Raw genomic sequence first — 12,050 nt, 5'->3', positions numbered from 1 at the left:
ACCGGACAGCTGATGAAACTGTGGGTTTGCACAACTGAAGAATTTCTGCACAAACTGTCAGAAAACGTCTCTGGGAAGCTCATCTGCGTGCTTGTCGTCCTCACCAGGGTCTTGACCTGACTGCAGTCCGGTGTCGTAGCGAACTTCAGTGGGAAGATGTTCACCTTCGATGGCCACTGGCATGCTGGAGAAGTGTGCTCTTCACAGATGAATCCCGGTTTCAACTGTACCGGGCAAATGGCAGACAGTGTGTATGGCATCGTGTGTGCGAGCGGTTTGCTGATGTCAACATTGTGAACAGAGTGCCCCATGGTGGGGTTATGGTATGGGCAGGTATAGGCTACAGACAACAAACACAATTGCATTTTATCGATGGCAATTTGAACGCACAGAGATACCGTGACGAGATCCTGAGGCCCATTGTCGTGCCATTCAGCCACCGCCATCACCTCATGTTTCAGCATGATAACGCACAGCCCCATTTCGCAAGGATCTGTACACAATTCCTGTAAGCTGAAAATGTCCCAGTTCTTCCATGGCCTGCATACTCACCAGACGTCACCCATTGAGCATGTTTGGGATGCTCTGGATCGACGTGTACGACAGCATGTTCCAGTTCCCACCAATATCCAGCAACTTCGCACAGCCATTGAAGAGGAGTGAGACAACATTCCACAGGTCACAATCAACAGCCTGATCAACTCTATGCAAAGGAGATGTGTCACGCTGCATGAGGCAAATGGTGGTCACACCAGATACTGACTGGTTCTCTGATCCACGCCCCTACCTTTCTTTAAGGTATCTGTGCCCAACAGATGCATATCTGTATTCCCAGTCATGTGAAATCCATAGATTAGAGCCAAATGAATTTATTTCAATTGACTGATTTCCTTATATGAACTGTAACTCAGTAAAATCTTTGAAATTGTTGCATGTTGTGTTTATATTTTTTGTTCAGTGTATTTCAACTTACCTAAACGTTCTTCCACAGTGTCCAGAGCACGTTGTTGGAGGGATCTACGGTGTGCTAAACAGAAAGAGAGGCATGGTATTTGAGGAGTCCCAGGTCGCTGGAACACCTATCTTCATCGTTAAGGCTTTCCTTCCAGTCAATGAATCATTTGGTGAGTTTCATCACACTTTCCAACTAAGCATTTCACCGTAACACTGAATGGAAACAGAACATTTAAAGGAACGCATTCAAATGTAACTTTTCTAAAACTTTTTCTATTCTATAACTAAAAATACTAATTTAGTAGGGCCAGGACAATACCACAGTACTTGTTAGTATCGTGGCAAGCAAACAAAACGGATTTAACTTCTTTAGGAAAACAGCCCTTATGTTGGAAATAAACACTATGTTGTCATGTATTTACTTTCCAAGCTATATCACAAAATATTTTACATACAGCAGGTTTTTAATGGACCAAAGAGTTTTCCATGGAAATAATATCACGATACTGGTATCGTCACAGCCATATCATAAAGGATTCGCCCTTTACCAAGCAATGGTTCATCAATGTAAAACATCATATCCATTAGACATCATATCCAGCCAGGATAGGTGCGAAACAATGGAAATAGGAGTCAACCAACCAACCAACTAGTTACAGATAAGCATGACAAAACAACACAGACCTCTTTGGTTGTTTATGAATATGTATTTTTATTTCCCCCGGTGTTTTTAGGTTTCACAGCGGACCTGAGGTCCAACACAGGCGGCCAGGCCTTCCCCCAGTGTGTGTTCGACCACTGGCAGATCCTGCCCGGGGACCCCTTCGACGAGACCAGTCGGCCATGGCAAGTAGTGGCAGACACCCGCAAACGCAAAGGCCTCAAAGAGGGCATCCCTGCCCTGGACAACTTCCTGGATAAGCTGTGATCAACTGTGATTGGATTGCTGCTTCCCAGTGCAATTTAATCATCGTAGCACCCTAATGTGGAAATGTAAAAAAAAATACAAAACATAACCAAACAACAATAATAACAACAATGCACTATATTATAACAGAAAGGGGTATGATGGGGGGGGAAAGTTGACTAATACAGGTATTAAAAAAGATACAGCTTTATTGTTTAAGTCTGTGAGATCCTGACAGCAAATAAAAAATGAGCACCTTGTTGTTTGTCTGTTTGCGTCATGATGGCATCCTTTACCCATAGCGAAACAAGAGGATTCTTTACCCATAGTGAAACAAGAGGAGCATCCTTTACCCATAGCGAAACAAGAGGAGCATCCTTTACCCATAGCAAAACAAGAGGATCATCCTTTACCCATAGCAAAACAAGAGGAGCATCCTTTACCCATAGCGAAACAAGAGGAGCATCCTTTACCCATAGCAAAACAAGAGGATCATCCTTTACCCATAGCAAAACAAGAGGAGCATCCTTTACCCATAGCAAAACAAGAGGAGCATCCTTTACCCATAGCGAAACAAGGGGAGCATCCTTTACCCATAGCGAAACAAGAGGATCATCCTTTACCCATAGCAAAACAAGAGGAGCATCCTTTACCCATAGCGAAACAAGAGGAGGATTCTTTACCCATAGCGAAACAAGAGGAGCATCCTTTACCCATAGCAAAACAAGAGGATAATCCTTTACCCATAGCGAAACAAGAGGAGCATCCTTTACCCATAGCGAAACAAGAGGAGCATCCTTTACCCATAGCAAAACAAGAGGAGCATCCTTTACCCATAGCGAAACAAGGGGAGCATCCTTTATCCATAGCGAAACAAGAGGAGCATCCGTAACCCATAGCGAAACAAGAGGAGCATCCTTTACCTACATTTTTAAATTTCTACTCACATAGTATTTTAAGTTACCGTAACTTAACCAGCTAAGTAGGGCTACATTTCCCATAACATATTAAATATCTATTCCCTTAAATTCAAGTTCGCATAAGACTTCTGGTTCCATTTTAAAACATTAACCTAACTTCATCTAATGTAAGTCCTAACGTTTTAGTGGGTAGGTCCCCTTTCCCTAAACAACTCATACAAGGCTGTGGGCCAACATATCATTTCTACACTTTAAAACTGCAGCACTAATTGCCTTAGCTAATTTATCTATTGAGTTTTGTTCATTAAATACAATTCACCATTTCAGGCCCTGATTGCGTTTTGCTACGTTCAACAAAAGAATGCTCAATTGACAACTTCTCTCTACACAGCTATGTTGTGGTGTTAAAATATCCTGCTTAACCTTCTACTCAACAAACGAAAGGTTCAAAATGTGGGACGGAAACCATTTGGGGATTTGGGGACATTAACTCATATACAATTTTACACATACAACAAAAAGGGGATGCTCCAAGACCGCAAAAAAAAGAATTAGATGGTACATACACACAAGGTCAAACTAAATACAAAACCATTTTTCAAAACGCTGGGAAAGTTGGCAGCATTTTATAAACACTCAACACTCTAGTTTGTTTCATTTTTGATAATTTGTACAAAAAACGAATTGTACCGCCAATTCATGGATTCCCCCCCAAAGAACTAAGTTGTAATGCAGTCATGTTTTAGATACACTTTCAACCATGTTCAATGTACAGATCTGGAAAACTCAGTATTATTGCTGTGACTGAAGGGGAACACACATCCACTGTTAATGAGTTAGTAGAACAGTGAGCTGCCTTGGGATAAATCCTCCTCGGTACTGACAAAGATACGTTTTTAACCAATCAACAGTCACCCCCCCCTCCCCACACATTGTCTCACTTCCTGCGGAATGCTTCCATATCAACTCATCCAATAGAAAACTTCCACATAATGTGAAGACAGACAGACTGGTAAAATTCCCTCCCCTTCTCTTCCACTTCAGGTCAGAGGTCAGGGGTGTGTGTGTGTGGGGTGAGGCCAGCTCAGTTAACGTGGGCCTTTTCTATTTGGGAAACATCCATCCTCCGTCCTCTCCTCTGTGATCCGGGAAACCGATAAGTGGTCGAGTGGTCAAGGGAGATGTCAATTCGTTAGTAGGCGAACCAAAGAGTTTCCTCCTCTCCTCGAAAGCCACCTTTCCTCGTGGATAGTCATGTGTATCCTACCGGAGTCCTTCACGGAAGAGTTTTGAAATCTGCCGTGTTTTGTGGGAGGAGCTGTTGTTTTGTGGGAGGAGCTGTTGTTTTGTGGGAGGAGAAAAGCATACAGACGTTTATAATCTACATGCTACTTATCGTTGTAGCTATAAAATGTCTTGCACAACTAACTTCATTCGGTAAAAAAAAAAAAAATCACTACACATTTTGGGATCCACCCCTGTCAATGTCATTTTCGTCCACGTTCATTCACCTCGATTACCTTTGACCTTTTTCAAAAGGAGGCGAGAGAGGATGCAGGAGTTGAGCAAATCCAATTGAGAAAAGGCTTTGGAGTCAATGGGTCCAACAGTCTCAACTATCTAAAATGGCTTCCTCTCCTAGTTTCCTTTCATCGGCACTGATCTAACAAAGCAGGGGGCATGGTGAAAGAAAGCAATGTTTCCTAACTTCATTAGCAGACAGACAACTCTGTCATCTGTTCCAATTGTTCATAGACCGATAAAAGGAAAGGAACCCAGGGAAGCAGACCACTTAGCCTAGCTCTGGGATCTCCCTGTCCCACGGTGGCCTGTGGACATGGTGTGCGTCCAAAATGGCACGATATTCCCTATATAGCGCACTACCTCAGTCCTCGAAGGCTTTGTGTCTGATAGGAGGCTTAGTCCAATGAGCTCTCAGGGACCAGAGGATCAGTCCAATGAGATGATGTCTGAGATGCTGTTTGACCCTGCCCCCCCGGTGATAACCCCAGTCTCATGGGAGGATGAGGAGGTGGTGGTGGTGTGGTGGTGGGAGCTGGGCTCGTACTGGCTAGAAGAGGACACCAGGGCGGCGCTAGTGGTGGCACCCTGCAGGCTGCTGGTCAGGTTATCCAGGAACATGGGAGCTCTGTAATGCTGTGAGTCACCTTGGATCAGCGAGAACAGATCCAGACCTAGTTGAGAGGGGAAAAGATTGTTTCACTCTCCTCCTCTGAACTCAAAGCTACATCACAGACATGGCTATTACCAGACATTTAAACAAAACATGTCATTGTTTGATTGGCAGGACAAGCAGGTCGAAGCACCAACTAGGGTTGCAAAGTTCCGGAAATTCACAGGTTTTCCAGAACTCCTGTTTGGAGGACTTCCTCACTCTCTCCTGATTCCCCACACATCTGAGAACTAGCTCCACTGGTAATAGGGTGACTTCCTGTTCCTGTCTGTAGGGATGGTGACAGGGTGACTTCCTGTTCCTGTCTGTAAGGATTGTGACAGGGTAACTTCCTGTTCCTGTCTATAGGGATGGTGACAGGGTAACTTCCTGTTCCTGTCTGTAGGGATGGTGACAGGGTGACTTCCTGTTCCTGTCTATAGGGATGGTGACAGGGTAACTTCCTGTTCCTGTCTGTAGGGATGGTGACAGGGTGACTTCCTGTTCCTGTCTATTGGGATGGTGACAGGGTGACTTACTGTTCCTGTCTGTAGGGATTGTGACAGGGTGACTTCCTGTTCCTGTCTATAGGGATGGTGACAGGGTGACTTCCTGTTCCTGTCTGTAGGGATGGTGACAGGGTTACTTCCTGTTCCTGTCTATAGGGATGGTGACAGGGTAACTTCCTGTTCCTGTCTGTAGGGATGGTGACAGGGTGACTTCCTGTTCCTGTCTATAGGGATGGTGACAGGGTAACTTCCTGTTCCTGTCTGTGGGGATGGTGACAGGGTGACTTCCTGTTCCTGTCTATAGGGATGGTGACAGGGTGACTTACTGTTCCTGTCTGTAGGGATTGTGACAGGGTGACTTCCTGTTCCTGTCTATAGGGATGGTGACAGGGTGACTTCCTGTTCCTGTCTGTAGGGATGGTGACAGGGTGACTTCCTCTACATGTCTGTAGGGATGGTGACAGGGTGACTTCCTGTTCCTGTCTATAGGGATGGTGACAGGGTTACTTCCTGTTCCTGTCTGTAGGGATGGTGACAGGGTGACTTCCTGTTCCTGTCTATAGGGATGGTGACAGGGTGACTTCCTGTTCCTGTCTGTAGGGATGGTGACAGGGTGACTTCCTGTTACTGTCTATAGGGATGGTGACAGGGTGACTTCCTGTTCCTGTCTGTAGGGATGGTGACAGGGTGACTTCCTCTACATGTCTGTAGGGATGGTGACAGGGTGACTTCCTCTACATGTCTGTAGGGATGGTGACAGGGTGACTTCCTGTTCCTGTCTATAGGGATGGTGACAGGGTTACTTCCTGTTCCTGTCTGTAGGGATGGTGACAGGGTGACTTACTCTGCATGTCTGTAGGGATGGTGACAGGGTGACTTCCTGTCCCTGTCTATAGGGATGGTGACAGGGTGACTTCCTCTACATGTCTGTAGGGATGGTGACAGGGTGACTTCCTCTACATGTCTGTAGGGATGGTGACAGGGTGACTTCCTGTTCCTGTCTATAGGGATGGTGACAGGGTTACTTCCTGTTCCTGTCTGTAGGGATGGTGACAGGGTTACTTCCTGTTCCTGTCTGTAGGGATGGTGACAGGGTAACTTCCTCTACACGTCTGTAGGGATGGTGACAGGGTGACTTCCTGTTCCTGTCTATAGGGATGGTGACAGGGTTACTTCCTGTTCCTGTCTATAGGGATGGTGACAGGGTGACTTCCTCTACATGTCTGTAGGGATGGTGACAGGGTGACTTCCTGTTCCTGTCTATAGGGATGGTGACAGGGTTACTTCCTGTTCCTGTCTATAGGGATGGTGACAGGGTGACTTCCTCTACATGTCTGTAGGGATGGTGACAGGGTGACTTCCTGTTCCTGCCTATAGGGATGGTGACAGGGTGACTTCCTCTACATGTCTGTAGGGATGGTGACAGGGTGACTTCCTGTTCCTGTCTATAGGGATGGTGACAGGGTGACTTCCTGTCCCTGTCTGTAGGGATGGTGACAGGGTGACTTCCTGTCCCTGTCTGTAGGGATGGTGACAGGGTGACTTCCTGTCCCTGTCTATAGGGATGGTGACAGGGTGACTTCCTGTCCCTGTCTGTAGGGATGGTGACAGGGTGACTTTCTCTGCATGTCTGTAGGGATGGTGACAGGGTGACTTCCTGTTCCTGTCTATAGGGATGGTGACAGGGTTACTTCCTGTCCCTGTCTATAGGGATGGTGACAGGGTGACTTCCTGTCCCTGTCTGTAGGGATGGTGACAGGGTGACTTCCTGTCCCTGTCTGTAGGGATGGTGACAGGGTGACTTCCTGTCCCTGTCTATAGGGATGGTGACAGGGTGACTTCCTGTCCCTGTCTGTAGGGATGGTGACAGGGTGACTTTCTCTGCATGTCTGTAGGGATGGTGACAGGGTGACTTCCTGTTCCTGTCTGTAGGGATGGTGACAGGGTGACTTCCTGTCCCTGTCTATAGGGATGGTGACAGGGTGACTTCCTGTCCCTGTCTGTAGGGATGGTGACAGGGTGACTTTCTCTGCATGTCTGTAGGGATGGTGACAGGGTGACTTCCTGTCCCTGTCTATAGGGATGGTGACAGGGTGACTTCCTGTCCCTGTCTGTAGGGATGGTGACAGGGTGACTTTCTCTGCATGTCTGTAGGGATGGTGACAGGGTGACTTCCTGTCCCTGTCTGTAGGGATGGTGACAGGGTGACTTTCTCTGCATGTCTGTAGGGATGGTGACAGGGTGACTTCCTGTTCCTGTCTATAGGGATGGTGACAGGGTTACTTACTCTGCATGTCTGTAGGGATGGTGGACAGGGTAGAGTGGTGGAAGGGGACTGCATAGTCTGCTAGTGAAGACATCAGGTAAGGCGTGTCCAGGGCCTGTACATTTGGCAGGCGCACCGTCGACGGCTGGTACGTCAACACTCTGAAGGTTAGAAACACAGGGTAGATTCAGCGATACACAAAGTTAAACATCGTCAACGGGCCAACAACAAATAGCACAGAGCTAGAGTTTACTCTTTTTAGGAGTTGTTACACAGCTATCACATTGGTGGTCCTCTGTAGCTCAACTGGTAGAGCACGGCGCTTTAAACGCCAAGGTAGTGGGTTCGAGCCCCGGGACCACCCATACACAAAAATGTATGCATGCATGACTGTAAGTCGCTTTGGATAAAAGCGTCTGCTAAATGGCATTATATTATATATATTATATACATTACAGCCGAGTGAAGCGGACGCCCTGTGCGGGTGCTCACAGGTTCAGCCTCCGGCATTACTCTACGTCGCAATACGTTATTCACACTGCTGCTTGTGGTCATGTCATTTCGCTGAGTTAAGTGAAGATGACACCTTGCCTGTCTTTGACATGTAGAAGCAGACTAGTTAAGTTAGAGACTAGTTAAGTTAGAGACTAGTTAAGTTAGAGACTAGTTAAGTTAGAGACTAGTTAAGTTAGAGACTAGTTAAGTTAGAGACTAGTTAAGTTAGAGACTAGTTAAGGTAGAGACTAGTTAAGGTAGAGACTAGTTAAGTTAGAGACTAGTTAAGTTAGAGACTAGTTGTTAGAGACCAGTTGCTAGAGACTAGTTAAGGTAGAGACTAGTTAAGTCAGAGACTAGTTAAGTTAGAGACTAGTTAAGTTAGAGACTAGTTAAGTTAGAGACTAGTTAGGTTAGAGACTAGTTGGGTTAGAGACTAGTTAAGTTAGAGACTAGTTAAGTTAGAGACTAGTTAAGTTAGAGACTAGTTAAGTTAGAGACTAGTTAAGTTAGAGACTAGTTAAGTTAGAGACTAGTTAAGTTAGAGACTAGTTAAGTTAGAGACTAGTTAAGTTAGAGACTAGTTAAGTTAGAGACTAGTTAAGGTAGAGACTAGTTAAGTTAGAGACTAGTTAAGTTAGAGACTAGTTAAGTTAGAGACTAGTTAAGGTAGAGACTAGTTAAGTTAGAGACTAGTTAAGTTAGAGACTAGTTAAGTTAGAGACTAGTTAAGTTAGAGACTAGTTAAGTTAGAGACTAGTTAAGTTAGAGACTAGTTAAGTTAGAGACTAGTTAAGTTAGAGACTAGTTAAGGTAGAGACTAGTTGAGTTAGAGACTAGTTAAGTTAGAGACTAGTTGGTTAGAGACTAGTTAAGTTAGAGACTAGTTAAGTTAGAGACTAGTTGGTAGAGACTAGTTAAGTTAGAGACTAGTTAAGTTAGAGACTAGTTAAGTTAGAGACTAGTTAAGCTAGAGACTAGTTGCAGAGACCAGTTGGTAGAGACTAGTTAAGTTAGAGACTAGTTAAGTTAGAGACTAGTTAAGTTAGAGACTAGTTAAGTTAGAGACTAGTTAGAGACTATAGAGACTAGTTAAGTTAGAGACTAGTTGGTAGAGACTAGTTAAGTTAGAGACTAGTTAAGTTAGAGACTAGTTAAGGTAGAGACTAGTTGCTAGAGACCAGTTGGCTAGAGACTAGTTAAGGTAGAGACTAGTTAAGTTAGAGACTAGTTAAGTTAGAGACTAGTTAAGTTAGAGACTAGTTAAGTTAGAGACTAGTTAAGTTAGAGACTAGTTAAGTTAGAGACTAGTTAAGTTAGAGACTAGTTAAGTTAGAGACTAGTTAAGTTAGAGACTAGTTAAGTTAGAGACTAGTTAAGTTAGAGACTAGTTAAGGTAGAGACTAGTTAAGACTAGGGTCATTGCACCTCAAAAAGCACAAGAAAGATGACTGACACCCACCATCTCAGATTGTGCTGAAATCGTTTCTATAGTTAGAAACAGATAAGATTAACTTTCCTGAAACATTGTTTAAATATAATTTGAACTCTGAGAAATTAAGCTAATTGATTACACCCAAATTTGCTATTTTAATTTTAAAAGGTTTAATTTCGATCTTCAAGAAATATAGTACCAAACAACAGAGTTTGATCATAATTCTTCCTAACAATGAGTAATAAATAAAAGCCACCTATGGACACACCAATCCCACCCCAACAACCAGTATACAGGATCAGTTCTCTACACTGCATTCGGAAAGTATTCAGACCCCTTCACTTTTTCCACATTGTTACATTAAAGCCTTATTCTAAAATTGATAAAAATATATTTTTTCCTCATCATTCTACACACAATACCCCATAATGACAAAGCGAAAACAGTTTGTGTGCAAATGTATTACAAATAAAAAAGGAATTGTCCATAGAGCTCCTAGACAGGATTGTGTCGAGGCACATATCTGGGGAAGGGTACCAAAACATTTCTGCAGCATTGAAGGTCCCCAAGAACACAGTGGCCTCCATCATTCTTAAATGGAAGAAGTTTGGAACCACCAAGCCTCTTCCTAGAGCTGGCCGCCCGGCCAAACTGAGCAATCGGGGGAGAAGGGCCTTGGTCAGGGAGGTGACCAAGAACCCAATGGTCACTCTGACAGAGCTCTAGAGTTCCTCTGTGGCGATGGGAGAACCTTCCAGAAGGACAATCATCTCTGCAGCTCCACCAATCAGGCCTTTATGGTTGAGTGGCAAGACGGAAGCCACTCCTCAGTAAAAGGCACATGACAGCCCGCTTGGAGTTTGCCAAAAGGCACTTAAAGGAATCTCTGACCATGAGAAACAAGATTCTCTGGTCTAATGAAACCATGATTGAACTTTTTTGCCTGAATGCCAAGCTTCACGTCCGGAGGAAACCTGGCACCATCCCTACGGTGAAGCATGGTGGCAGCATCATGCTGTGGGGATGTTTTTCAGCGGCAGGGACTGGGAGACTAGTCAGGATCGAGGGAAAGATGAACGGAGCAAAGTACAGAGAGATCCTTGATGAAAAGCTGCTCCAGAGCGTTCAGGACCTCAGACTGGGGCGAAGTTTCACCTTCCAACAGGACAACGACCCTAAGCACACAGCCAAGACAACAACACAGGAGTGGCTTCTTGACAAGTCTCTGAATGTCCTTGAGTGGCTCAGCCAGAGCCCGGACTTGAACCTAATCGAACATCTCTGGAGAGACCTGATAATAGCTGTGCAGCAACGCTCCCCATCCAACCTGACAGAGCTTGAGAGGATCTGCAGAGAAGAATGGGAGAAACTCCCCAAATACAGGTGTGCCAAGCTTGTAGCGTCATACCCAAGAAGACTCAAGGCTGTAATCGCTGCCAAAGGTGCTTCAACAAAGCACTGAGTAAAGGGTCTTAATACTTATGTAAATGTGATATTTCAGTTTTATATATTTCCGAAAACCTGTTTTTGCTTTGTCATTATGGACTTTTGTGTGTAGATTGAGGGAAAAAACGATGTAATACATTTTAGAATAAGGCTGTAACATAACAAAATGTGGAAAAAGTCAAGGGGTCTGAATACTTTCCGAATGCGCTGTATTTGTACAGCTGTCACTGCCATCTTGTTTTTTGGAGTCTCGTTGCCCTAGCAACACACATACATGTAGACATGCTGCTGGAGAGCCAGTCCTGCATGCTCCCGTTGCCCTAGCAACACACATACATGTAGACATGCTGCTGGAGAGCCAGTCCTGCATGCTCCCGTTGCCCTAGCAACACACATACATGTAGACATGCTGCTGGAGAGCCAGTCCTGCATGCTCCCGTTGCCCTAGCAACACACATCCATGTAGACATGCTGCTGGAGAGCCAGTACTACATGCTGCTGGAGAGCCAGTACTACATGCTGCTGGAGAGCCAGTACTACATGCTGCTGGAGAGCCAGTCCTGCATGCGTCAAAACTTTGTTCATTTGCACAATGTCTCTCGTTCACATCCGCTTGTAAAATGTCCAAACTCAGCAAAAATGACATTCAGTAGCTCCTACCTATATATGTATAACTTTATGAGCTGGATTGCCTGTCTTTGTCATTTGTTTATTTTGATTTGTACTCGTTAGCATATTTAGCTAGCAGCCTCCATGGAAATGCATTATTACTTGTCCTAATTTTGTTAGCATTCTAGTATTAGACACCCAATGGGCTTTTTAGCATTTTTGGGGGGGGGCGGCCCCTTGTGTACTAAACCGGTAATACCATCTACCCCGGGTGAGAGAAGGACGGTATGACGATATGAAAATCTGGATACGGCCCACCCTAGGTGGTTGTGCAAA

The 12,050-nt window shown here is 44.8% G+C and overlaps 2 protein-coding genes across 3 annotated transcripts in view; one reads left to right on the top strand and one right to left on the bottom strand.

The window, feature by feature from the left end:
- Positions 1 to 2,121, top strand: part of LOC121530748 (elongation factor 2) — an 18,782-nt gene extending 16,661 nt beyond the window's left edge. Inside the window, exons 14-15 of the mRNA XM_041835961.2 lie at positions 992 to 1,124; positions 1,689 to 2,121. Of these exons, the coding sequence (XP_041691895.1) occupies positions 992 to 1,124; positions 1,689 to 1,882 (327 nt within the window). The 3' untranslated portion in view covers positions 1,883 to 2,121. The remainder of the gene's footprint in view (positions 1 to 991; positions 1,125 to 1,688) is intronic.
- The window catches only part of pias2 (protein inhibitor of activated STAT, 2), a 26,508-nt gene continuing 16,510 nt past the window's right edge, over positions 2,053 to 12,050 (bottom strand). For both annotated transcript variants that reach the window (XM_041835962.2, XM_041835963.2), the window contains 2 exons: positions 7,751 to 7,890; positions 2,053 to 4,976 (listed from right to left, as the gene is read on the bottom strand). In XM_041835962.2, the coding sequence (XP_041691896.2) occupies positions 4,732 to 4,976; positions 7,751 to 7,890 (385 nt within the window). In that variant the 3' untranslated portion in view covers positions 2,053 to 4,731. The remainder of the gene's footprint in view (positions 4,977 to 7,750; positions 7,891 to 12,050) is intronic.

Source organism: Coregonus clupeaformis, unplaced genomic scaffold (assembly GCF_020615455.1).
Source record: "Coregonus clupeaformis isolate EN_2021a unplaced genomic scaffold, ASM2061545v1 scaf0002, whole genome shotgun sequence".
In the NCBI taxonomy this organism is placed as follows: domain Eukaryota; kingdom Metazoa; phylum Chordata; class Actinopteri; order Salmoniformes; family Salmonidae; genus Coregonus; species Coregonus clupeaformis.
This window is presented reverse-complemented; position numbering and strand designations above follow the sequence as displayed.